The 27,337-nt window shown below is 38.1% G+C and overlaps 3 protein-coding genes and 1 long non-coding RNA gene across 4 annotated transcripts; 2 read left to right on the top strand and 2 right to left on the bottom strand.

Moving 5' to 3' along the window:
* Positions 1-215: 215 nt before the first annotated feature.
* Positions 216-2,135, top strand: LOC110160025 (uncharacterized). Its single transcript, XM_020924628.2, has 3 exons — positions 216-1,048; positions 1,362-1,478; positions 1,649-2,135. Exons 1-3 carry the CDS (start codon positions 316-318, stop codon positions 1,747-1,749), a joined length of 951 nt encoding a protein of 316 aa, XP_020780287.2. The 5' UTR covers positions 216-315; the 3' UTR covers positions 1,750-2,135.
* Positions 2,136-2,783: 648 nt separating this feature from the next.
* On the top strand, positions 2,784-22,180 carry psmd1 (proteasome 26S subunit, non-ATPase 1). The gene is made up of 25 exons (XM_020924762.2): positions 2,784-2,963; positions 3,350-3,393; positions 3,535-3,608; positions 3,685-3,854; positions 3,934-4,142; positions 4,224-4,367; positions 4,452-4,678; positions 4,774-4,834; positions 4,916-5,044; positions 5,128-5,216; positions 5,292-5,370; positions 5,441-5,614; positions 5,702-5,813; positions 5,891-6,087; positions 6,447-6,542; positions 6,873-6,937; positions 10,797-10,911; positions 11,964-12,080; positions 12,611-12,713; positions 15,583-15,752; positions 17,279-17,371; positions 17,667-17,753; positions 18,777-18,938; positions 20,059-20,209; positions 22,000-22,180. The coding sequence occupies exons 1-24, from the start codon at positions 2,948-2,950 to the stop codon at positions 20,203-20,205; spliced, it is 2,880 nt and encodes a 959-aa protein (XP_020780421.1). The 5' UTR covers positions 2,784-2,947; the 3' UTR covers positions 20,206-20,209; positions 22,000-22,180.
* Positions 7,487-9,797, bottom strand: htr2b (5-hydroxytryptamine (serotonin) receptor 2B, G protein-coupled). The gene is made up of 3 exons (XM_055164433.1): positions 9,536-9,797; positions 8,724-8,924; positions 7,487-8,442 (listed from the first exon to the last, which is right to left on the bottom strand). Exons 1-3 carry the CDS (start codon positions 9,795-9,797, stop codon positions 7,487-7,489), a joined length of 1,419 nt encoding a protein of 472 aa, XP_055020408.1.
* On the bottom strand, positions 16,133-23,417 carry LOC129412005 (uncharacterized). Its single transcript, XR_008633528.1, has 3 exons — positions 23,071-23,417; positions 22,507-22,585; positions 16,133-16,459 (listed from the first exon to the last, which is right to left on the bottom strand). It is a non-coding gene; the product is annotated as an uncharacterized LOC129412005 (long non-coding RNA).
* Between the last annotated feature and the right edge of the window lie 3,920 nt (positions 23,418-27,337).

Genomic DNA, 27,337 nt, shown 5'->3' with positions numbered 1-27,337 from the left:
AATTAAATTGTGTTGGTATGAAGCGCTGATAAATGTTAAAACAACTTAAAAACAAACAGCTTACTCGCCTATAACAAGGTGGAAAGGAATCTAAAATGAGTTAACTGCCTAAGTATTTGTCCAGCTTAAAAACATAATTGATAAGTCTTTTTACCCTCAATTTGGCTGTCCAGTGGCGCTGTGCTTTGAACCTTAGTCCCGCCCCATCTGCTGTCGTCTCCATCGTGGGTGGTTCCTGTGCGTCCGGACCGGAAGTTGCTGGTGCAAGTTTGCACGTTCAAAGGGGATCCGCGCAGCCGTGATTTCACCTCTGCGATGGCTGAGCCGGGTCCTCGTGAAGACACAGTTCCCGAAGAAGAGAAGGAGTTTCAGAAGATTTTAGCTGAAATAGGAGGAAGAGAAAAGATACACCTGGTCAGCGACGTTGGTAAAAGTAAAGAGGACGATGACGCTGGGATTTTACAAGAGTTCCTTCGCGGCGTTTTTGGTCAAACCAGCTTCCCAAACGGACATCCACATTCCGCATTAAGTAGCAATCACTGTGACATTGAAGACGAGAAGCCTACATCCTGCAAAACAGGACCAGCCACGGAACTGCCTTTAACCGTGAGACCAAAAGCTATGACCAACCCAAGTGAAGAAATAGGGAGAGAAAAGCGCAATGGCAGCCAGAAAACTGTGTGGAGAAGGGACATTTACAACACAAAAAGAATTATCGACTGTCCTGTCATTATATTCATTTTTAGGAATACCTTTTTGAACTGTCATTCAAATCTGGTGTGCTTAAAAGAGATCCTGAGAGACGTAAAGGCGCGGACAAAGCATGCCAAAAATGCACAGCCAGCTCTCATTGGATTAATACGGTCGAGTTTGGAGAGCGCAGAAAACAAGCAATGCGCAGTGGTCCTTGAGAACATGATGCGCTCTGTGTTTCACAGACATGTTCCAGACTCTATATGGATTGGGAGCTTCATTCCCAAGAAAGAAGAGGAAATACTTGAAATCAAGAAAAACTTCTGTAAAGTCATCTACTCGTCCAGAACAGCAGGTGTAATTGCACACAGTGCTTTAACAGGGGTGTCATTTTAGAACATGGATTAGTTTTAAAATCAACTAAGTTTTAATCCTTGACAAACAGTACAAAACATATTTTCTTGCTGTTATGAACAGTAATATGAGCGAATTCTCATAGCAGTTTGTATGCACTCCATTATTTGGGTTAATGTAGGCTGTGAGATTCACAAGACCTCATTTACAACTTTGGGTCCACTCAGAGGCTTTAGACAAAGCACCATTCATTCACTGAACATCACAGGCCTTGTGATAAACTCTGGGGTAATCATGTCTTATTGTCTTCACAGATTATACAGGGCATAGAGGGAACCCGCTTCTCTGGCCATTGCAATGTTTACTCGAGTCTAACAGAGGAACACAGAGAGTCCGGGCAAAGAGCAACTCTACAGACAACTGGCAAACAGGTAGCAGCACTGTGCCAAATAACCCTTTGAGTGGTTTAGGTTCATAGTTCAGATTAGGGTTGGTTCTAAATTAACACTGCAGTAAGAATGGTGCTGTATCAAATTACCCATTGACACAGAAGAAAAAATACTACACCACTGTATTTAAATTGTATTTTACATGTTTTCAGGCAATTCCAAGGACCTAGAGGAGAGCATTCCCTTGAAAACCCTTAACCAGCCCACTGGACCTCATGTGGTGGATGGAGAGTCAGCTGTAAAAGACAGCTAATCACATTGTCTGGTGGACCTTAATGCTTGTATTTTTCTTTTAACAATCAACATTTAAAAATAGCTTAGATTTTTAAATGTACATCTACTTGAAATGTACAATATTTATTTAATATACACAAAAGAACAATAGGGAAAGGGTAACCTATAGTTTGTCACTTTTTATACTAAAATTGTTCTACCAAAATGTGAATTTAATCTATTTTGTGCACTGGATAACTGGGGTTCTTTTAACAGATACTGGCAGTAATTGCATTTGTATAGATTTTATGTGTTCCACCCACAAATACTTAACCACATTGGTTATTGTCTTTTCTGTGAATGAGTCTAAACCAGCATTACAGAGTGCACATGTTAAATTATGAATAAAACTCTCTAATATTTAAATGTTTTGCCTTTTTTTTTTTTTTTTTTCAGCAAGCAGCACTAGCAGACCTAACATTTGCATTTCTTTAAGCAACCATAGTCTGTATATGAGCTGAGCAACGCACAGTCCTATAAAGCAGTAATTCTCGAACTCTGGATGGACGTGTACCATTGGTGTTACTTAGATTTGGGTTTACATCCGCTTTGATCTAGCAGTTGCATGGATCCATTAAAAGAGCTGTTCACACACAATTCTCCAGTTCACACACCAGACACTTATCTTAATAACTAATTTGAATCACAATTTCAAAAAATTGTCCACCAATGGCAAAAGCTGAAAAAAAACTTAGTAGTAATAATTAAGTACTGATTAGTATAAGAAGTAATGAAAGTGGTAGTAGCACGGCACTGTGATTTGACATTTAGAGCCACACTTCGACAGAGTCAGGCTGTTAATTACGCCTGTTCACAATTGAGTACATTATTCAAAAAGCATGTTTGAAGCATGGCTGTATTTATAGTTCCATTTAAATACCCCATAACTATCACTGATAAATTGTATGTACACGCTATTGATCAAACACTGGAGCAGGTCAGAACTATTTCTTTGTTCTTCCTTTAAAATAAGGCATGAGTGAGGACAGCCTATTTGTGGGTCCTTTACGGGGGCCTTGCTTCGGCATCAGACAAAAAAGAAGTTAGCAGCGGCTGCGGCAATCAGGTGTTTTGCTCCTTTAATAATCGTAAAAACAGGATTTTAGTGATTTAAAACCCAGCAGGGATACTAAAACGAAACCCTAGACGCGGGTCTGCGGGGGCTATTGGCACTAACCATGATTACATCCGCCGGTAGGTATTTTTATGTTGGTAACTGCGAGTGTAGCCAGCTCCCATTGATTTAGCTGAGTCACACAGCGTACTTATTCACTGATGCTAGGCTAATAACAATGTGTTTACTGTCAGAATAACACTAACTAGTTTTTTTTTCACGTCCCAATTACAGCTTCATGGTTTTAGGGTGTTTTTTACTGATTGTTTTCACTACCGTCTAGGGTTATATGCTTTCAAACGCTGTCACTGTAGACTTTAGACGTTTACCACTGAGCAACGATTAGTATTTCAGGGAAGTGGAGTTCATAACATTACATTTAAAACTTTTCTATCTGTTTGTTTATAGGAAAACTAAGGTCAAATCACAAGTAGCCTTATTACAGTGTTTTGTTTTGTTTTTTCAGCTGGGATCATTTCACTTCTTGATGAAGATGAACCACAGCTCAAGGTATATGTGATTTCAATCCTTCATTTAACTAACTTTTGATAGTTGGAGAAGTATACAGTATCACTACAACCTTGCTTATGAGCAGACATGTAGGTTTAAATTTGAAATCTGTTTCATTGGATTATAATCTTTCTTTTGTAGGAGTTTGCTCTTCACAAACTGGACTCTATAGTCAATGACTTTTGGGCTGAAATTTCAGGATCAGTTGACAAAATGTAAGTGTTTATGGTGTCTTTTTAATGTTGCAAATGTACCATTCTTACTCCTTTTTTGTTATGCTCTTTTTTCCAGTGAGGTCTTGTATGAAGATGAATCCTTCCGTAGTAGAGAATTTGCAGCCCTTGTGGCCTCAAAGGTCTTCTACCACCTGGGAGCTTTTGAGGAGTCTTTGAACTACGCTCTTGGAGCTGGAGATCTCTTCAATGTAACTGATGACTCTGAATATGTGGAGACCATCATTGGTGAGTCACAGTAAAACAAGATTACACAGCTGAAAGCTACTTGAGTTAAAACTATACTTTCATCTTTTATTGTTTTTAGCCAAATGTATTGACCACTACACAAAGTTGCGGGTGGAGAATGCTGAACTACCTGAAGATGAGGAGAAGAAAAGCATTGATCCCCGCCTGGAGGGCATTGTCAACAAAATGTTTTTGCGTTGCCTTGATGACCATAAGTACAAGCAAGCCATTGGTATTGCCTTGGAAACGAGACGACTTGATATGTTTGAGAAGACCATCTTAGAATCGGTCAGCCATTTTTATCAGACTAAATATTAGATGCGCTGATTTAACACTTATGATCAAGTATTAACTTTCTCTGTCATACAGAATGATGTGAGCGGCCTTCTTGCTTATAGTTTGAAGGTTTGCATGTCTTTGATGCAAAACAAGAAGTTTCGTAATGAAGTTCTGCGTGTCCTGGTTAAACTCTATATGAATTTGGAAAAGCCGGACTTCATTAATGTTTGCCAGGTATTTTTTGTTATTCTTATGTTTGCTTTGTGCAAAACCTTTTTTGTAAACCAGTCCCTTAATCTTTTTTTATTCATTTTCTAGTGCCTGATTTTCCTGGATGACCCTCAGGCTGTCAGTGACATTTTGGAGAAACTGGTGAAAGAGGACAATTTGCTTATGGCGTATCAGATTTGTTTTGATCTGTATGAGAGCGCCAGCCAGCAGTTCCTGTCTTCTGTGATTCAGAATCTTCGCACAGTTGGAACACCTATCCCATCTGTTCCTGGATCCACCAACACAGGCACAGTGCCAACATCAGACAAAGACAGGTGAAAATATTTAATATAGCCAGCACTGCTTTAGTAGTTTTATCCATCTTTGTTAATATGTTAAACCTAACATGACATGCTTGTTTTTGAGACAGTGAGGCAATGGACACTGATGATAAGCCAGGAAGTTCCCCTACTGGAAAACCAGTAGACTCTGTAAGCTTAACTTAAAATATATGTTTGTAGATGTAACAAAATGTTTTCTAAAGGAGTCATTGCTCTGCTTTGTCTTTGCAGAAAGATGACCCTAAGGACCAGAATGCCAAGATGATTAAAATCCTAAGTGGAGAGATGGCTATTGAGTTACATTTGCAGTTTCTAATTCGAAACAACAACACAGATTTAATGATTCTGAAAAACACAAAAGTGAGCTCAACAATATAGTTTATGTACCACCGTCTTTGCTCTGATGTCTAAATATAATTTTCTTTCTCTTTTTTTTCTTGCAGGATGCAGTTCGAAATTCTGTTTGCCACACAGCCACAGTTATCGCCAATTCTTTTATGCACACAGGAACCACAAGTGACCAGTTCCTCAGGTATCTACACAAAAGTGGCGTTTATAGCAGTAGACTTGGATTAAATCTCTAAAACTTTTTTTTTTCTTCCCCAAGGGAAAATCTGGAATGGTTAGCCAGAGCCACTAACTGGGCAAAATTCACAGCAACAGCAAGTCTTGGTGTAATCCACAAGGTATGACAACATTACTGAGTATGTGTCCAAAATATATTTACATGTGTAACTAAAAAATCTTTGTATCTAGGGTCATGAGAAGGAGGCACTTCAGTTAATGGCCACTTACTTGCCAAAAGACACCTCTCCTGGCTCTGCCTATCAGGAAGGAGGTGGTCTTTATGCTCTGGGACTTATTCACGCTAACCACGGTGGTGACATTATCGACTACTTGTTAGGACAGCTTAAGAATGCAAGCAATGATGTAAGTTGTTTTTTTTTTAACATAATTCACTGAACATTTTGTGGGACCACTTTAATCACTATTCTCTTAACAATCTTTATAACGTAGATTGTTCGTCATGGAGGTGCCCTTGGTCTCGGTTTGGCTGCTCTGGGAACAGCAAGGCAGGATGTTTATGACTTGCTCAAGTCAAACCTCTACCAGGATGACGCTGTCACTGGTGAGTGGGTAACACAACAGTGTCATTTTAAGTTTGGTCTGATGAGATTTGATGTTAAATTTTAAATGTGCCTACAGGTGAAGCGGCAGGTTTGGCATTGGGGCTGGTCATGCTTGGCTCAAAGTCCGCCCAGGCCATTGAAGACATGGTCGGCTACGCTCAGGAAACGCAGCATGAGAAGATCCTTCGCGGGCTGGCAGTGGGCATTGCTCTGGTCATGTATGGACGTATGGAGGAGGCGGATGCGCTAATAGAGAGCCTGTGCAGGGACAAGGTATTAGTGATGTTATTTTGTGAAGACTTGACCCTAAACCTGTGAAATTCCAATCCTGAAAGATTTGTACTGTCTTTATGGCAAAAACAGAGCTAGTTTATTCTTGCAGCAGTCCAATATTATTACTCACATTCCCTTTGCAGTTTTGCAGTCATGATAAATCTAAGAAGCATGCTAATAACCCACTTCCTAACTGTCAGATGAAAAAAAAAAATACAGATGGATGCAGATAGCATACAGCCCCATTTTGACTAGGGACAAAACCAACTTTGCTCAGTATGGAAAAAAATTACACTCACTTTAACAGAGGAGTAAAAGTAAGCTTGCTTTTATGAACTTGTGTTTTCTCTCTTTGCTAGGACCCTATTCTGAGACGCTCTGGTATGTACACAGTCGGCATGGCTTACTGTGGCTCGGGAAACAACAAGGCCATAAGACGCCTGCTGCACGTTGCTGTGAGTGTCTCCTGTTTGACCATTATCACAACACATACACTGTAGCAGGACAGGTTTATTGTGCTGACAAAAACTTAACTAAACAGAACTATGTCTGCAGCATGAATTTTGTAAATAAAAGGTGCAGCTGTTTTGTTTCAAGGAGTTATTTCTGTTAATTTGTGGGACTAATTATCTCTGTATTTTTATATTTTTTTTAATATAGTGTATGACCAAAACCTCTTTTGCACAGACTATAACAGATCAGTGTTTTGTCACTTTAACCCATTGTCCAGCAGGTGGTGCTGTACTCTTGTACAACTTCTAATAATTTAGATTTTTGTTTTTTAGGTAAGTGATGTGAACGATGATGTCAGGAGGGCAGCCGTAGAGTCTATTGGCTTTATCTTGTTCAGGTAAGAAAATATATTGTAAATGTGTACACTGTAACATGTTGGCCCATTGCCAAACCCAAGAACCACTGTAAAAATATAAACACCCCAATTGTAATGTTTGAAAGGACACTGAAGGTCAGTTTCAAATCCCATATTTTAATAGCAGTTATTGTTACTGAGTCTTCCAGACTGTTTAGAATTCATACCACTTTTAAACCACTGCTCTGAAAACATTTATAAACCATAAATGGTTCTATGGTCAAGGGGCTGCAAGAAACTGGATATAAATCTTTTGATGTTTATAAAGACACCCAGACTAAAACACAGTTGACCTTTTTTACACCACGCATTTCCCTCCAACCCACAAAGCGAACAGTCAGATTTGTCATTGTAATTGCTTTGTATAGTTAAATATAGCTTTTAAGTAAAAGAAAATGTGATTGTAGACTGCTCACATTGATTTTACGTTATGTTGTGGTAATACAAAATGTATTTTAAAAATCTACGTTAGATGTTTTTGGGTCCCATATTAAAAACAGATGAGCTTCTTTTTGACTTATTTTACTGGAACTACACGTAGCTGACATGTTCCTCGTGTTTACAGTCCACATTTTCCGTTAGAAGCAATGTGTCCAAAACCACAGCAGCAGCTGCCTGACTCGTGGCCTGTCTGCACCTCAGTGGGCTTTGGTAGCTGACTCCAATGCCATTCCTCATCCCATGTTTCTTGAACAGTGTTGAGTTTTCAGCCATTGAAGACTGAAATGACATCCGTGTTAGTGTTCTTTCTGTGGTGAAGGACGCTGGCGGCCTGCCGTGTACTTTGGGCCTATAGTTTTTGTATTGACATGTGATGTAGCGTGTGAATGCCTCCCTGAATGTTTTGTTGAACAGAGTGTACACCAAAGGGTTTATGCCTGAGGACACATAGCCGACCCAAACAAAGACCTCCATGAGGCGGGCGATCAGGTTCATGTCACAACTGGTGCACAGCACAGAGGTGATGTTTGTGATGAAGAATGGGCACCACATGACCACAAACAGGAGAAAGACTATGCCTAGAACCTTAGAGGCTCGCTGTTCGTTGCTCAGACTTTGCATTGACTTTTTGCCCATAGTGGACATTCTGCAGACAGGCATCTCTCTACCTGCAGATGAGTGTAAGGGTCCTGTATTGGGCTTTTCTTGTAACCATGGAAACCTGAGGTCTAACATTTGCTCTTGCTGAGAGTGGGTGACACTACCAGGGTATTCCCTATGAAACACTGTAAACACATTGGGATAGCTCAGTCGCTGAGTCACTCTGGACCTGAGCAGATGAACCTTTTTACGCAGTACTTGGACTGTGAGTAGATTGATGACCATCATGATGGTCAAAGGGATGAAGAATGCCGCCAAAGATCCAAACATGATGAACTCTTTAAAAGTGTCCGTCTTTAGCAGGCACGTATGGTTACTGTTGAATGTCACATTGTTTGGAAGAGGGTAATTCTGAAGACCCTTAATCGGTATCGGAATGGCAATGCCTGGAAAACAAAATTAAATCACAATTCAAATCATCACATTTCAAATCATGAAAACTACATGTTTGGTCATCAGCAAACAACAAATATCCCTTTGTCTTATGGGGAAAATACAATTTGCTAAGTATTAAACACTTTCAATTGATTTCAATAATAAAATGTTATCTCCCTGGATGAATTTGATATGTGCACGGTGTACTGAAGCTTGATTTAAAAAAAAAATAAAAATCTGTTTTCCGAAATTGTGCATCCCTAAAGGGTTGTATATAAAGTCATATGCTTACAAATGGATATTAGCCACACCAGTGCAATCTTCACCAAGGCCTTGGCTCTGGACTTGTACTGGCTGTGTTGAATGGGCTTCTTGATGGCGATGTATCTGTCCAGTGAGATGGCACACAGATGCATGATGGATGCTGTAGAAAACAGCACATCCAGGAAGAGCCAGATGGGACAGACAAATTCTGGAAGAGGCCAGTCGGAGTCTAATCGGAATAATAAAAGAACATTTCATTTAATCAGACCTTCCCATGGGTAGTTTAAAAGGTTTTGGTGTAACTAAGCCTTTAAAGCACAAAGCACATTAACATACCACACATGAAGATTGATTTTTGTTTAGCTCCCAGAGAAATAACTTTCCTGGAATAAAATGGGCTTCACTAGATGTTTATAAAACTAAAGCCTTTATGCGTATATGGAGACTATTCTCAGTGGTAATGTTTATTTTGAGTTCTAGGCTTAAAATTGACAAGCATTTATGCCAATGCTAATGCACTGTAAAATATTCCATATTTCGATTCATCACTAACTCAATCTTCAGCAATGTTTTACATTTAGATTATTATTTTTTTTTAATGTACGCATATGTATCTCTGAGGGAGCATCATATACATATCACTATTGATATTTCATAATCATGATATTTCATAAAGTTTAAAAAAATGTGGAGCAGGGCTGTAGATGCTTTTGATAGTAGTACAGTAGCAGTACATTGATAAAACAGATGCCTGATGTGTAGTCCAACTGTCTCTGTGTGATTCTTTGTCTGTGATATACGTATTGTTTACGTGCTTTTATGATTTGCTGTAACACTTACTGTAGAGGACTGTGACCAAGGCGATGGGCATCACAAGGAGTCCAACGAGCAGATCTGCCATAGCCAGAGACATCAGGAAATAGTTTGTGGCATTTTGCAGCTTTTTTTCAAGTGAGACAGCAAGAATGACTAAAATGTTTCCTCCAATAGTAGGAATAATCACCATAACGATGAGGAGGGCAGCCCACTGTAGCCCAGTCCCAGGGTCCTCTCCCGCACTGGAGTTGTTGGGGCGGAGTGCACCCACCTCTGAGTGACACATGTTACTGCAAGGAGGATGGCAGGTCCGAATGCGGTTTGGGGCGTAAAGGTCTCTGGTACTTTAACTGTGTTGTATGGCATGGTCACTGTGTCACACAGACCCAACACAGACTGCAAACTACTGCAAAATACTACATCCTTTATGGAGACCCCCAACTCCAAAAGTAAAGGGTTAATCGCCAAAAAGTCTAAAACCGGTCTTGTTTTCCTTTGAGTTGTGACTGTCTGCTGTCTGTGGGCCACCACCTGTAAAAGGAGATTTTTGGTTTGTTTGTTTAGGAATGCCCATTAGTCATCCCTGAGGAAAAATGCAGATCTGTACATTTTGAAATTGGTAACATTTCTTAAAAGTTTCTTACCCCACAATAAGAAGCAGACCAATTGACTTTCTTCTTTTTGCTTCTAAGAAAAACTGCCCTAACTTTATTCTTCAGCTTCCAAAGAGAAATGCCACAGAAAATGTCCCTCCTCAGACTCCTAAATCTCTCCACGTCTGAAGCGGTCCGTAATGTGGAATTTGTTTTTTTTCCACATTTTGGATGAAACCCCAGCTTTGTTCTGCATCACCTCTGTGGTCACAGCTTTTCAAATGTTCAGATGCTTCGGCTTCTCCGCTGCGTTCCTCGTTCTCCTCTTACAGCATCTGATCAGGATCCCGTCTCACGTCTGGAGCGCACATCTTCTCCTCCCCCCAGCTCCCGCTCCTGCCTTTGACTCATGCTTTGCACTAAACAGAGAGCAGGCTTCTTTCTGGCAACGTGCCAGCCATTCTGGGAGGTCATTTCCCACCACTCAGCCACCCCACTGTTTGGATTTGTCACTTTCTACTCTCTTCACGAATATACGTAATAATGGTTGTTGCATTACACACGGAAAGACTTGTAATGAATTGAACCAGTCTTTTTCAGAAATGTTAACTAGGTACATTTTAATACAGTTTCACAAATTGAACTGGCTGTAGTTTTGCAATGTAGATTTTCCATATTTTATCTCTTTCCAGGACCCCAGAGCAGTGTCCCAGTGTAGTGTCCCTTCTTTCTGAGAGCTACAATCCTCACGTGCGCTGTGGAGCTGCCATGGCTCTGGGCATCTGCTGTGCTGGCACGGGCAATAAGGTAAACTGTTTCTTTCCTGCTCTTTGTCATTTACTTACATACAAATAACTTCATTTGATGGATTAAGAAGTTAATTTTATGTTGTGTTTACTTGTAATACTGTGTATAAAATGGTGGGCAAGCCTTTTATACTTTTTAACAATCAGTTTTATTTTCAGAGGATGAATGTTTAGGTCTGTCACAATAAAAAAATTTTAATATGATGTATTACTGAAGAAAATTTTGACTATAAAAGATCATATTGACACACTGACACAATACCCTAAAGTAGGATTTCCTCCACTATACTGTATATACTGTCAGTATTGTTAATAAACATGAGCTAAATGAAACACTTAATGAGTCCTAGAAAGTTATTTATGCAACCCTCTACAGCTTAAATCTTATCATTGTGCAGAAAAATAACAAAAAGTATCCAAAATAAATACTGACTCCCAGAAATAATCTTTCTGAAATTATCTTTGTCTACCATGTCTTGAATGATATAGTAATTATTGTGACAGGCCTACTAGCATGTGTATCTGTTTTGGTGAATCCAGCAGTGTAATTGTTTCTACCTGGGTCCACTAAGACACGAACACTGATGAAATTGTTTATTTTGTTTCTCCTGTTTTCTCTGATCTTCAGCAGTGATGGCCTCTTTGAGTTTAGTGTTATGTTACTGTAACTACATTACAGTACAAGCAAATAACACTTCAAAGGAGGCAGTGCTCTTTTCACAGATCTGCTCAAAATTGTTATGAGCGGAAACTGAGAAACCAGGACCTATGCTTGGTCGTCCAGGGCAACCAGATATGCTTGACGCTAATGTCATTAATTTGTGTGGTCTGGCTCCCTGTGTTAATATCATTTTCTGTGTTTATAAAATCTAGCCTTGATGTTTTGGTTTGAAATGTTTCTTTACATTTTAGAGTCCATTCATATTTTTGTGCGCATGATACTACAGTCTGTACAAATGAATTATTCACATCTCTCGGGCTATTTATGTCATTAACTGTTAACCAGTTTAATTGTAAACTAATCAGATCCCTATTATGTTCATTCACCGTCAGGAGGCCATCAATCTGCTGGAGCCCATGACCAATGACCCGGTCAACTATGTGAGACAAGGAGCTCTCATCGCCTCAGCCCTCATCATGATCCAACAAACTGAAGTCACCTGTCCAAAGGTAACTGCTGTTTCCCTAAAGGGTTTCTTTAAGGGCCCGTATTGTATTGTGCTACTTTCTGATCAATGTTTATAATATTGTTGCCTTATCACAAACATACCTGGAATTGAGTCTCTCAAACAGAAAACACTTTGGTCTGCCTTGGGACGCTATGTGGTAATACTAGAAGTGCTCCACTGTGTTTTTAAACTCTGTACACCTTCACTAGAATCATTTGGATAATTTCAGACCTAAAATATCCAATCTCTATTGAATAAAAGGAGAAGGGTAGCTGATAACTTGTGAAGTCATGTAGTGTTAGTTTTCAAGGTGGAGCAGAGCATTTTTAGCTTTGGAGATGTAGACAGACTACTAAAGAAATTTTCAAACAGTGAGTGTGTGAATGAAACAAAAGACAACTCCAGGTATGTTTTTGAAGAGGTAACAACATTCTGATCTTTTAAAGGGTTAGTGCTAATGATAAATTTTAGAAATTTAGAATTTTTGACTTGATGCATTGAAATGTTTTTAACATGCATCCCCTTTTCTAGGTGAACCAGTTCAGGCAGCTGTACGCAAAGGTGATCAACGACAAGCACGACGATGTTATGGCCAAATTTGGGGCGATCCTAGCCCAGGGAATCCTTGATGCGGGTTTGTGTCTAAGCAACAAACATAAATTATTTTACCCTTTACATCAGGTGTCCTTCAATAGTGCACTTAAACTGACTGAAGTTAAAGGTCCTATATTACGCAAAATTGACTCTTATGAGCATTAAGCCATAAGATTTTGTTTTGATAGGATTTTGTTACCTCAGCAAAAACCTAGCCGTAGTGTGTTTTACTTCAGTCACACATTGAGTAATCCTTGTATTATTAGTCTGTCTATATCTCCAAAGCTCCAGAATGCTTTGTGCCACCTTGTGATGTCGTGAAGTTGTAGTTTTCAAGTTAGTAGCAACTTTTTACCTTTTTGTTTAGTAGAGATTGGCAAAGCCACGGCTGAAATTATCCTAATAATTCAAAAGTGTAAGGAGTTTAAAAACACAGCAGAGCACTTCCTTTATTATCACATGACATCACAAGGTAGAACAGGGTGTTTTCTGTTTGAGAGAAGAACACAGCCTAAATATGCAGGGTTTGTGTCTTAAACATGTGTGGATGAAACAAAACACAACTCCAGGTATGTTTTTGGTGAGGAAACAACAATATACATTATATAGATCAGAAAATCTCATAATATGGACCCTTAAAGGTAGTTAGTTTCAGTTCAAAGTTGACCACCCATGCTCAGACTGTAGCAGACCCTAAGGTGTGGCGTTGCTCAGTTTGTTCTCAGTCATGGATCTATTGGTTTCCCCTCGTGATTACGGTTTGTCTGATTGCCTCTGTGTTTGTGGACCTTTTATATTGTGAGAGTGTGAGGTCTACAGAGCTGCACATTATCACATACGGCTACACAGCCATACAGCCCCACTATACCCACAGTCACATACACAAATGTAGGAACTCCCAGCACTAACACAAACCTAGCACCACACTAGAAGGAAACCAGTTCTGTTTACATTTTCCTGTCAAAATACACTCTCAGGTGCGCTCAGTGAGATGCATGTCTGGAGGAGAAGGCATGCTTTTAAGAAATGAAGTCGCTCTCTATTCACAAATGTAACATGATCTAATATCTGATGGTTATTTCATTCAGATTCAGAAAGATGTTACAACACTGCTTTTTAGTGTGAAGAATTACTGACACAATGGCCATACAGCAGTGAAATCCTTAATTTGATCTTATTCAGGGTCTAATAGATCACTATTCCTCAAGTATGTGACAAGCTTTATGAAATCAACTTTCTAATTGACAAACTTTAGTTGATGCGACATGAATAGCCCAATAAAGAATTTTACATTTAAGTTTTTCCCAGGTTTTAAAATATATCGTCTGCGAGTTAAACTAAAACAACTGATCAATTGGTTTCCCCCTGTGATTATGGTCTTTCTGATTGCCAGTTCAGTTGTTATAGTATAACTCGCTGATCATATCTTACACCTGGATGTCTCAATTTGCATCAATTAATTTTAGAATACAGAATTTGATTTCAATCTCTCTCTTGACATCTCTAAGTGGCATGTTTTTCTCTAATCCTCTGTTTTATCTACATAACTTACTAGTCTTTTGCTCTGCTTCATCTGATTGCCTGTAGTTGTTTTAGTTTAACTGATTATCTTTTTCCTAGGTAGATTAATTTCCAAAGTTGAATTCAATACTTTTCTTGACCTCTCTTACTGTAGGTGGCATGCTCTGTCCTGAGTCGTCTGTTTTGCCTATAGAGCTCACAGGTCTCGTGCTCTGCTTCGTGGAGCATGAGGTGTTTTTGAGGTGCAGCTGTAATTGTATATAATTTGACGAGCGGAAACCATTAGCACTGAGTTTCATGATCGCTGCTGCTCATTACGTCGGAAATGTTTTCGCTCACACACACACACACACACTCTTGCACATGCTCACACAGACCTGATCTGGTGCCTTCAGAGATCCAAGATGGATCCTTGTACAATACTTGTGGGCCTCCCTTTTTAATTTATTAATATATTTTTTGTATTAATATATTTTTTCTTCATTTTATTTGAATTATTAGTTCATTTAATTTCTTTACTATAATTATTATTATTGTTGTTGTTATTGGGGGGGGGGCGTTTGCTACTATAACCATTAAAGAACATATGACTAGTGAAGAGCTCTCTTTTCACTGCTTTTAAAGAGACTCTTGAGCTCCACATTACTATATGTTGTAAACTGAAGGACAGTGACTCATTCTGACCATTGTTCTTTCTGTGGTTTAGTCTCTGCTTCTACTAACATAAGAGCCACTTTTAAAGGCTTGCATTGAGCTTAGAGAGAAAGTGCAAGTTAGGACAAAGGAAATGATTTGTCTAGTATTATGTCTTTATCAGTCTGGGTGGCTACAGAATTTAAGCGATCACCTTTATTGTATGCTCTTCTAAAGGCTATATCTCAAAGATGACATGTTCAGTTGCCTCCTATTTAATTTCTTCCTTCCTACTCCCTCTTTCCGCTGCAGTTCTCTGTCCTCAATGGAAGTTGAAACATTTGTCATTTTACAAAACGTGCTAAATAAATTTAAAACTATATATATGCTGACAAATGTAATTGAAAACAAAACATTAACTCAATAATTATGTTTGAAACTAGAGAAACCCAAATGATTAGCTGATCATCCCAGAGGGCACTGAAGTGTCAACTTGATCTTGATCTAAACCAGGATGTGGAAGACTATGCATAATGTCTTTGCAGATTTACATCTTTTGAGAATTACAGGCTATTGTTTTGCCTTCCGAGGCCACGAAGATGGACATAACATAACGATTTTAAGCGGGTTTAGATAAGATAACATTTGTGATGCGCAGTGTTTAAAAGTTGGGCTGTTACCTTAGCGATATTAATGATTCAAAACATACTAAAATAAAAACTGTCAGTTTCATTTTATTGTGTTTTTCTGTTCAGGTGGGCGTAATGTGACCATCTCGCTTCAGTCCAGGACGGGCCACACTCACATGCCCTCTGTGGTGGGGCTGCTCGTCTTCACACAGTTCTGGTTTTGGTTCCCTCTGTCCCACTTCCTGTCTCTGGCTTTCACCCCCACCGCTATCATTGGCCTCAACAAAGACCTGAAGGTAATGCCTATGCAGCTCCAAATCTGCAACAATCATTCATGATTACTGATAACAAAACAAACAGCTGTGGATTCCTGAATTTACTTTACACGTGTACAATCTCCACATCAAAATTGGGATTAACTGGGACTAAACCTGCACCAAAACAGGACCAAACCAAATCTACATTAGGACTAAAACTGGTGTGAATGTTCCTAAATGAGACAAAAACAGCCAGATGAACAAAAAAAGCACTTTTTTTTCCCCCAGAGTACAGATGGAATTAAAAATCATTTTGCTTTTAAAACGGTTACAACCATGATTTTATTAGTTCTCATGATTTAAATGAATAACATTTATGTGATCACAATTATTAACCAAATAATCTTGACATTCCTACATTGCAAACTTACTGACTACTGAAATAAAGTTAACCAAATTTACATCTAATTCTGGCTTTGGCTCCAGCTTTTATTAGCAGTGAAACCCTAACAAGGCGGTCTTATGTGGGCACTTAAGCACTAATCCAGGATCAGAATGACTTTGTGAAGAACATGCAGGGGCCTTTGTCTCCGCTAAGGCTCCCAAATCTGCAGCGTCAGGCCCCAGGGACACTTGGACATTTGTTGTTCAGTGGATCTACAGTGGGACAGGCCTCGTGAGGGTATAAATGGGGGTGTAAAGACCTCCAGATCCAAACAGCACACACCTGTTACTCTGCCACGGTCCTGTAGAGAAACGACAACAATGAGATCATGGACTGTAACGGGTCCCCTGTGGTCCTGCTGTATCCTGCCAATCTAATCACTGTTGATAAAAGAGCAAGGACTGACCTACAAACTGGGAAATTGCAAACTTTTTCTTGTTGTGATAGTAAATTTGTTTGTGGTGGTCAATGTTAATGATGCACATCCTGTTCCATTTCGATTAATCAATTAATCTGATTTGCCAGTGATCAATACACTGTTAATCTCACTCTTGACAAATTCTATACACCCTGTAATTACCAACCTCAAAATCTGCATTATTGTTAAATTTTTGTATTTATTTATTTGATACAGACAGTGTATATTAATGAACATCTGTAGTTACAGAGTAAATATGCCAAATTAGCAAAAAAATGCCAAAAAAAATTCCATCCCTACAAAACAATTACAAAGAGATATGACACAGAAGAGTAAAAGTCCAGATTAAAGGTGTTCACAAACATGGATTCCCTTCATCCACATTTTAGGGTGTGGACAGTGATGGACTTTCTCTTATTGTCATATGAAAACGTATTACACTGCTGTCTATTCATGCTTTTCAAGTCAGGCGATATTTTGAAGACATTTTCCATAATTTAAAATATATTTTGTTTTGAATTCTTGCTTTAGCAATCTAAAGCAACAATGCTTTTTTTTCATCACTCTGAAACCCATAGATACGTCCATAGGTTCTTAACTGATGCAAAATTTGTATTAAGCTCATGGAAATACTTTATAAAAACCTTTTGTTATAGAAAAATAAGTGTTAATAACCATGACTGTTTGTGTCTTTTGGTTCAGATGCCCAAGGTTCAGTACCGCTCCAACTGCAAGCCCTCAACGTTTGCCTACCCACCCGCGCTGGAGGTTCCGAAGGAAAAAGAGAAGGAAAAGGTGAACTGGACATAAGGCCTGTTTTGATTCTCTCCTTCTTGAGTAAATAGTCCATGAAGCATTTCCAATTTTACTCATTCTCCTGCCCACTGTGTTTATTATTCTAGCATCTGAGGTCTATTTTTCTCGGTATTCTTTGCTTACTAGTCTGACATGCTCTCAGAATATAACGCGTGGATAGCACTAGTGATTATATTGTGGTTGACTAGTTTCATAAACTTGGAGCCATGTTTGCAGATGAGATTATGGATGTCTTCAGTATTGTCTTACATGTGAAAATGTCTGTGTCTGGCAGGTGTCCACTGCTGTTCTTTCCATCACAGCCAAAGCCAAGAAGAAAGAGAAAGAAAAGAAAGAAAAGGAGGAGGAGAAGATGGAAGTGGTAAGGCTGTTTCATTTAAATCAACAACTTCAGAAAGGTGGTATCCAACAGGGGAACCAATAGACTTTACAAATATTTAGATTCTTGGATCAATATACCAGCACTGACAGTATTCTGGCAGTATTTGAACTTGTTACCAAAGTCCAGACCTCCTCCATCAACGACTTGTAAAATGTTTGGTACCATTTTTCTTTGGAGTTTTAACATTGTGTTGAATACTTTGTGCCATGTTATGTAGCGCTGATGGATTAGCATGAAAATTTCAGCTCCAGTTTATGATCTCAGATGATTTCAGTAAAAACAGTTGAGTGATGAAATGAGTTACATGGTGTTATAATCTTTCTGTAAGGACCATTTAGCATGTTCTGAATGTGCGAACACATTTTTCACTTGGTATTTGAAATAGGGACATAGATAAACATGAAACTCAGATACTTATTGATTCTAAAACTATATCAAAACTAAATACTCATTTGAAGACACAAGTGGCTTGAGTAGTTTTGGAATGGTTTTGATTTTATATCTGAACTAATAATTTGTGTAGAAAATCATTTTGTATTAAAAATGTAATACAGGAAGTGCTCCACTGTTTTTAAACTCTCCACCTTCACAAGAATCATTTGGTCTTGGAATTTTAAATCTCTACTGAAGTTAAGGCAAAAAGTTGTTCTTAACACAAATTACGGCTTCATGACATCACAAAGTGGAACAAAACATTTTGAGCTTTGGAGATGTAGACGGAGTAATTAGTACTCTGATGTAGGTGGAGACAAGTATTACTCAAAAATGTGTGACTGAAGCAAAACACAGCTCTAGTTATGTTTTTGATGAGGTAACATTAACATGGATAAAAACTCACAAAAATCCATTTAGTATAGTAGGACCTTTTTAATCAAGCCTTTTCTTTCTTTAGTATTGAAATCAAGTTGGAAATGTTTCACTATACAGATTTGATTTATTAATCTGATAAATGCATAGAAACTTTTTATTTTATCGTGCTTAATGTGTGCCCCCCTTTTGTAGGAGGTCCAAGAAGGCGAGAAAGAAAAGGAGAAAAAAGATGAAGAGAAGAAGAAAGAGGTTGAGCCCAACTTCCAACTGTTAGAAAACCCAGCGCGCGTGATGCCCGCTCAGCTCAAAGTCCTGATCATGCCAGAGAGCTGCCGCTACCAGCCCTTTAAACCGGTAACCACCCACTCACCATAAAACATGATCAGATCTGTTTAATTCAACATTGATTAAAAATTCCTCATTTAAAGAATTTATTTGGAAAATGCAATGGTAACTTTACTTTATTACAGAAAGGTTAAAGTTAATCAGCTTTAGTACCAGGGTAAAATATGCCAGCGTCTGTCTGGGCAACGTCAGTGATTATATAATTTTTAATAGTGGAAGATTATCTGCAAGTTGTGTTTTTCTTTCTAAATAAATATTTCAAACTGACATTGGGTTGGTTAGCGCTGGCCTTCTTTTCTCTTCAGTGCAGCAGTAAATGTCAAAGTTCCTACAATAAATTTAAGACCTGGTCACACTGGCTCTGTAAAGACATCCACAGTATGACGACATCAGTGTTAAGGGTGGTGCATGTTTTTTCCCTTGGGAGCAGCGTTGCCAGATTTTCAGGAAGCAACAAGCAACTAAAAAAAACGATACAAGCAACCAGAGTCCCACAAAAATGAACCCAAAAATAAGTTCAGTGTTGTGTGTGCTAATGAGATACATATTTTTAGGAGAATATCTTACAAATCATTGCAATAACTGCTTTAAATGTCAGAAGCTTGTATTTCAGTCATTATTGGGTCTATTTGGGGAAATCTTACTGAAAAAGGTTAAATATAATCTTTTATGACGTAAATGTGCCTCTTATTAGCAAGCTCAAAAATGGATCCCACAACTGTCAAAATTTGCAAGCAAATCTCTAAAAGCCCAATGTCGCTATAAAGAAGCAGCCTTGGCAACTCTTCTCGCGAGTCTGTTTTCCATACAGAGAAAGTTGAGAAAGTCTGTTCTTGACTTAGAATCTGGTCACTGTCTGGAAGTTTCGTGGATATTCAAATTAATAGAGCGTTTCCTGTTTTTAGCATTTTCATGGTACATTGACAAGACAAACAAAAGATTCTTTGGAGTTCCCATTTCTCTATAGCTTTAGCAGAAAAATATTTACAGTCTGTGGTTTGTGATACATTTTCAGGGTGTCTTCACATGTTTTTAGTTATCAAATCACTGTCTTATAAACAACATGTCATGCACCATTAAAAGCTATAAACACTCAAAATGAATGTTTGATTTCCTGATGTGTCCATAGCTTCACACTGGAGGCATCATCATTATGAAAGACACCAGTGAGGAGGAGGAGGAGCTGGTGGAGCCTGTCTCCGCTCATGGACCCAAGATTGAAGAAGAGGAGCAGGAGCCCGAGCCCCCAGAGCCCTTTGAGTACATCGATGAGTAGACAGGTCTGTATACTGTCAAATGGATTATATATATCCATATATAGATATATAGAGAGAGATAGATATAGATAGATATATATAGAGAGAGAGATATAGATAGATTTTTTTTTTTCAACATTTACTACAATAGATAGTATAATTTAAGATAGAACTAGAGGACTGATCAGAGCTGTAAAGTAGAAATTGCCTTTTGTGCGATTTTAGATATTTCAGCCTGGTTTATGGTTATTATGTATGTAACTACTAGATATTTACAAATGAAACAAAACTGGCACAAAGTTCAGTGGTTTCTATCGTAACAAGAGAAGCTTCAATAAGTGCTGTTGTTATTAAATCACAAAAGAGCATTTGATGTCAAGTTAAAGATAAGTCTTGATTTCATTGCTAGTAAATAACATCCTATATTTGGGATTTTTAAAATTTTTGGCATTTCTTTAAAAAACTGTAAAACTGTAGAAAAGAAAAACAGTTCCACACTTTTTGTCTTTTGACCCAGCGCACAGTCACAACTTTTTGGATGTGCATGTTTCCATCAACCACAAACTGTAAAACTCCCACAGTTTTCAGAAAGAAACACTCAGCTCCAATGCCTTTACCTTTAAATGGAAAACACTCAAAATGGTGTCTATAAACTGAACACTGAAACCCGTGAATAGGCCCCTGCAGCCCATCTATTTAACTAACTACTGTGTAATATTGTGCAGCCCTTTTACATGTCCCAGTTTAACCCAGTGGCAAACATGGGGAATTTAAACAAGAGTTCCCTGGCTGTCGGAGGGCAAACCTCTTAGAGCCAGTGAAGCTTAATGACTCTGGCTCTGTGCTGTTTGTGTTGGAAGAGCCCAGGCCTCGTATGCGGAGCCTCTGTTACATTCTCTTACATGTGAGGAGACCGATGGGCTGTCACTGACCAAATTAGGGCTGAAGAGAAAGCTCTGTCATATGTTCTGAGGTTTAAGTCCTGTTGAAGGCTTGGCATCTCTCAAAAGCAAAACGTGTTTTCCAAAACAAAATCTAAAACATGTCTGCCTAATTGCATGAAATTAGTCCAAACTTATGCTCTGGTAGAGTGGAGGAAAGAGTTTTCAAATAAACATAATACTTCTGTACAAATAAATGTTAAAAATAGTATTGAAACTAGATAATTTTTTTAACAACGTTTTCAACAACATTGCTGGAAAAAAACCCATACAAATTTGACCTTTCCTGAATAGTTATAGAATGACCCTGAATTGTCAGAGCTAATATAAAACCACATGAAAATATTCAAGAAAGTTGCATTATTTTATGTTGAAAACCAGACTTAATTGTCCAAAAAAATTCTTGTGTCATGTGGTATCAGTTGGTATAGAGCAGGGGTCTCCAACGTTTTTCTCCAGTGATCTACCTTTTATGAAACAAAAATGCCAGAGCGCTGCCAATATCAGCACTCACAAAGAAACTGAGTAAATATATGAGCCACGGCAAGCCTTAGATGGGGAACAGTTAAATGCTTATAAAACATAAATCATTATCCATTTATCAGTGCACCAAGTTAGGCATCAAAATGATACATTTACAGTGGTAAGTAATAAAATGTTACTTATTATCCACAATACATAGAATTCAGAAGTCCCTTGGAGGGGGGTAGAGAGCTACTGGTAGCTTCCGAGCTACAGGACTGAGACCCCTGGTATAGAGGATCAGTCATTTTCCTTAGTATTCAAATTTCAAGATGACATTTGTGCACTGTGACTACCATGATAGATTTTGGTGAGTTTTACCTTTCTAATTGTCTTTCTTTCTCTTTACAGGGCTCTGAGGATTTGAAATGTCAGCATGTTGTTCCCATCTCCCTCTGTGTATCCAAACATGCACTTCACTCCTGTTTTACGTGTTCCTTTCCTGCTCTGGCTTCTTTTTACCGGAAAGAGTGTTTTACATTCACAACTTGTATAATTTTTCTGTCAGTTCAATAAATAACGATGTATATTGGAGGTTGTGTTTATTTAAAATGAACTATTTTGGAGGAAGTTTACACCACTTCTTATACTACACATTCAAACAGGTCTAGGGTTTAAAAAAATCATTACCTAGATATTAACTGATACCAAAACTAGTATCAAAATTGAATGTTTATATGAGCAAATATTGATATTGAAAAAAGCATAGAAATAGGAGAAATTATTTTGCATAGTTTTAAAGTAGTCTTGATATGAACCACATGGGCCTATATTAAACAATGTTATGATCTGTTATGTAATATGTATATCTAAAAACATTTAGAGCTCTACTCTCAAACGGAAAACACTTTGTCCCACCTTGTGATGTCATGCGGTAATACAGGAAGTGTTCCACTGTATTTTTAAAGTCCATACATTTTGATTGGCAATTCCAGGCCTGAAATCAAAAAAAAAAAAAAAAAAAAAATCTACTGAACAAAAGGTAAAAGGTAGATGTTAAATTGAACTATCACTACATGACATCACAAGGTGTAAGAAAGCATTTTGAGCTTTGGATTAGGGTTAGTCAAACATGAAAGAAAGAAAACACATTTTCTGGTATGTTTTTGAGGAGGTAAAAACATAACATTGCTTAAAGCCCACAAGAGTAATTTTTGTGTAATATAGGACCTTTTAAAGAAACTATTATTCTGAGTTGAAAATTAAATTAAATTCTCTTATTGACATATCAAATCTTCAAATAGAGTTTGAAATTGTAGTACTTTAATAACTTTAGATTGTTCTGTATTTAGATGTTTATATAAAGTTTGTTTATAGTGACACAAGCAATATTTCCACACCAAAACATGTTAATTCAATCTTAAATTAGTTTGTGTTTGCCGGTTACATTCAAACACAAAATCTAGGTCAGTTTCAACTTACTGTGTATCCAAATTAGCGATTCTGTGGTTTTGGTCTTTTACTGTAAACACAATCCATTATCAGCTGTTACTCTAAGTTGTTGAATAACTTTTTTTGGCCAGAAGATTGGGAAATAGTAACAGTTGTATTCTGCGTGATAAACCATGTGTTGGAATGCCCCGAGTTTAATTTTGAAAGCGTTAAACTGTTGGAAAATTCTTGTGCTGTGAAGTGGTTTTCGGATGATTTGCTGCTTGTCAGTTTCCGTCAACGAAAGCCTGTGTGTGGAGCATATGGGTGCTTTGGACAGACTGTTGAGACGAATCAGGTCCTCCATTCACTTCCTATATATTTAGATGTGAACTGAACACCCACAAGACTCAATATTCACCCAATGTAATGTATTGATACCACAAAGACTATTTTGCAGTGAGATAACACTGAGGGGATGTTCTACATTTATGTCTATTAGCGGGATGTTCATCAGTTACCATGGTGACACAGTGCACACATTGTTTGATTGTTTGAAAAATCAAAAAAAGATACTAAATGGATTTAACACATTTTTTGTGGGTGAGAGACTTGTTTAGCAGCACAAATGAACTCGGCTGTTGTAGTTCCAGCTAAGTCAGTTCTTTCTGGTCAACGAAGTTAAGTGTAACAGAGTTTCAGATAGAGCACTGTGTCAAACTGAAAATCTTGATGGACAAAACTTGCATAACTACACAAAGTTGCCAAAAAACTTCTAAACTAGACCACCCCTTTTACAAAGTTACTGTTTCTCTCCTTCTATGTATGTGTAGTTTGACCTAGATTACAATGTGTTTGGGATTGGCTTTGTGTTGGTGTCCACATTTGGAAATTAAGTCCATTATTATAAGTCCATAATTTAGCTAAAAAAGTGATGAAACAAATCAGTAGACTTTGGGTAACCCCTTTGTCCTACACGTGCTCTTCTACATCCTCACGTATATATTATAATCCAGTATCCACGTTGCTTCTTTTTTCCACGATCATTTCCAGTAAAGAATCCTGTGGAACTCTATCATAAGGACATTTTCTGCTCCTTCCTCTGGCTCATCTTTCTCAAAAACTAAAGGTTTCCATTATATTTAGAGTACTGGCTTTAACGTGGCCAGAACACATGACAATATGTTCCCCTCTTTACTGTTGGCGGGTCTCAGATTTGTCAAAATGGGGTTACCTGGGACATTTCTAGTGCAAAACTGGGGCAAGTGAATTGGTTTTGGATGAATCTACTGGAACATGGCACAAACAGCTGCAAACTTTGACTGTCTCACGTAAATTGAGGCATCTGGTTACCATAATCTGTCATGTCATGTGATTGTAGGTGAGCATGGGTGAGTGTCACCAAATCCTACTTTCTTATTATTCAAAAGATGTTTGGTTTCATCAGTAAAGTAAGTTAAGGTACAAATGCACCAACTGTTGCACTATGTCTTGCAGAACCAGTAAAAGAAAGACCCCCCAGATTGTCCAGTTCAGGTCTAATGTTCAGGGGCAGACTGGTTCTGGTCCATGACGGGGTCTGTCTTGGCTTGCTGTGGACTTTGGCTTCATTCATGGTTCCTTATCAATAATTTAACGGTCCTATATCACGCAATATTAACCCTTGTGAGCTTTGAGTCACGTTAGGATGTTACTTCCTCAACAACAACAAAGGTGTGTTTTATTTCATTTGCACGCTTGAGTAATCCTTTATTGTTAGTCTGTCTATATTTCTAAAGCTCAAAATACTCTGTTCCACCTTGTGATGTCAGCATAGTGTAGTTTTCAAGTTTACATCTAATTTTTACATTTAGTTCAGTAGGAATTGGAAATTCCAGTGCTAAAATTATTCAAATGATTCTAGTAAAAACACAGTGGAGCAATTCCTCTATTACCACATCACATCACAAGGTGGACTGTTTTCTGTATAAGAGAAGAACTCAGCCTAAATATGCAGGGTTTGTGTGTTAAACATGTGAGAATGAAACAAAACACAACTTTTTGATGAGGAACCATCATAACGTAGATCAGAAAATAGTATGTATTATTAAATATTATGGACCCTTTAATGGAAGCATAAACTGCATATTCAAAACTGCACTAAATAACGACACAATAGGCTAAACTCTAGTAGTTAAAGTCTAGTAAATATATTATAGTCCATTTGTCACAACATTAAAATGCCAAACATGTTCATTATACACACACATCTTGGCACCTCTCCTATGACAGAGGTGCCAGTTCTGGGACTATTATAAATAAAGCACAGAAAATCAAAGCACTGACATTGTTAAGATCCCCTCTGTTGACTAGTTTAGTGTGTTGACATTCACTTGTCCCTTACAAACTCTGGCGGCCATCTTTACATCCAAACACTTTACATAATGTGTTCTGTTGTCCCTGGCATTTATCAGCCACAGCAGTACAAGAGCCATGGTAAATGTAAGCACCACATTTTAAGGACTGAACAGCTTCACACCAAAGAAGCTATTCTAGTAAAATACTATAATATCTCAATATATTTTGTAATTTTGTCAACCTAATATTACCCATATTACTCAGTTTTCTGATCTTTGTTATAATGTTTCATCATCAAACACACATTGGACAGTGTTTTGTTTCATTGACATGTTTAACACACAAAACCTGCATATTTAGGCTGAGTTTCAAACAGAAAACACTAGAATCATTTAGATAATTTCAATCTCTACTGAAAAAAAGGTAAAAAAGTAGCTGTTAACTCATCTGACAACTACTGCTTCATGACATCACAAGGTGGAACAGCATTTTGAGTTTTAGAGATGTAGACAGACACATCTCTGGGTATGTTTTAGATGAGGTAACAACATTTTAACATGGCTTAAAGCTCACAAGAGTAAATTTTGCTTAATATCAGACCTTTAATACCAAAATTTCTGATTCTTGACCACCTACATTTCTTTGGGAGAGTAACTAAAAGCTTTGAACTTTGGTTGTAGGCACAGCTGGACACCAGGCCTCGAGTAGCAGAATCACTAAGTCTGATCTCTGGGGAGCCTTGTGTAAAACAGAGGAACACCTGCACTTTGGGCAGACTCATGTTAAACAGATGAACAAAGATGAGGATCAGATTAGTGTCCCATTTCAGAAAAAGCATCTGTATTTTGGAGATTACAGGCAGCATTATAAGGCTATTCCCAGCACCAGACCTCTCTAAAACATTAAACTCTTGTGAAATCCGCATAATTATATTTGTTATAATTCAGCTGTCTACAGAAACCAAACACAAACATTGGATTGTATGTGGCTTTGAAGACTACAGCCTGCAAAGAGTCAAACTTATTTTCTAATCTTCATTTTTATCAATTGAATTCTTCCTTTATGAAATGATACAGCAGTTAATATTCAAGAATTTATTTGTTCTGAAAACCGTGGAGCTCAGTTACCGCTAGTCTAGACTCAACAGGCATACAGAGTCCAGCGGTGGATTCTGGCAGGTCTTGGTTTGGCCGTCCCTGACATTGTTCACATGGGGCTTTTATGGAGGGGAACGTCTCCAGCTGTGACTCCTTATTTCTCTGCAGGCGCCCTGACCACAGACAAGCTGAGGAAAGACTGCACCAGGCAAAGAGGAAAAGTACAGCAAGTGCAAATGCTAATCGAGTAGCAGTAGTGTTTAAAGGAGCATTAAGGAACTTTTTGGATGAGGTGTTTGCCACCTGCTTGGCTCCATGGACATGTCATTGCTTTGTCTGTAATGTTCCACAGTATGGCATTAGACTCATCTATACCCATGAAGACAGACAAGAGATGCCACTAAGTCGAGGTACAGGTCAGATCTGTGTTTTTTCTGAAGTATTTTCATAGCAATGTAACTGTAATTGAACAAATGCAGACAGTTGTAGACCATGTAGACCAGTTTAATTCCATACTGCGGGATATTCCATTTAAAGTAATAGCATCTCCATGGAGACAAGAGGTTTGCAGACTTTCCACCAAAAAGTTACCTTTAACTGTCATTTCTTTAGAAGATAATGATGAACATTAAACTGTGTATTTATGGGAATTTGTCTTTTTTTGATGGTTTAAACATTTTATGATGAATTTGACAGTGGCTATATTAAGCAGACATCGCTACTGTTGAAATGAGATGCTTTTATGTAAATGGACTCTTTAATTTCTTTTGTACCTGTCCGTGGACTGCAGATGGGAAGAAGCTTGTAGCTGAATCTGGCACAGAGCATCTTTTCTGCTTGAGATCAATGAGATCAATTCAGAGCACTGTCCTTGTTTTAAATAA

This window comes from Boleophthalmus pectinirostris, unplaced genomic scaffold (genome assembly GCF_026225935.1).
Source record: "Boleophthalmus pectinirostris isolate CB_2022bp ecotype Guang Dong unplaced genomic scaffold, ASM2622593v1 HiC_scaffold_7, whole genome shotgun sequence".
Lineage (NCBI taxonomy): Eukaryota > Metazoa > Chordata > Actinopteri > Gobiiformes > Gobiidae > Boleophthalmus > Boleophthalmus pectinirostris.
This window is presented reverse-complemented; position numbering and strand designations above follow the sequence as displayed.

Excerpts from the sequence above, each read along its gene's own strand:
- LOC110160025 (XM_020924628.2), top strand. The coding sequence starts at position 316 with ATGGCTGAGCCGGGTCCTCGTGAAGACACAGTTCCCGAAGAAGAGAAG. Across the intron at positions 1,049-1,361 it reads CTACTCGTCCAGAACAGCAG|ATTATACAGGGCATAGAGGG; the intron begins GTGTAATTGCAC and ends TTGTCTTCACAG. Across the intron at positions 1,479-1,648 it reads TACAGACAACTGGCAAACAG|GCAATTCCAAGGACCTAGAG; the intron begins GTAGCAGCACTG and ends ACATGTTTTCAG.
- htr2b (XM_055164433.1), bottom strand. The coding sequence starts at position 9,797 with ATGTGTCACTCAGAGGTGGGTGCACTCCGCCCCAACAACTCCAGTGCG. Across the intron at positions 8,925-9,535 it reads CTTGGTCACAGTCCTCTACA|ACTCCGACTGGCCTCTTCCA; the intron begins GTAAGTGTTACA and ends TATTCCGATTAG. Across the intron at positions 8,443-8,723 it reads GGTGTGGCTAATATCCATTT|GCATTGCCATTCCGATACCG; the intron begins GTAAGCATATGA and ends TTTGTTTTCCAG.
- psmd1 (XM_020924762.2), top strand. Across the intron at positions 10,912-11,963 it reads GTGCTGGCACGGGCAATAAG|GAGGCCATCAATCTGCTGGA; the intron begins GTAAACTGTTTC and ends ATTCACCGTCAG. Across the intron at positions 17,372-17,666 it reads AGGAAAAAGAGAAGGAAAAG|GTGTCCACTGCTGTTCTTTC; the intron begins GTGAACTGGACA and ends TGTGTCTGGCAG.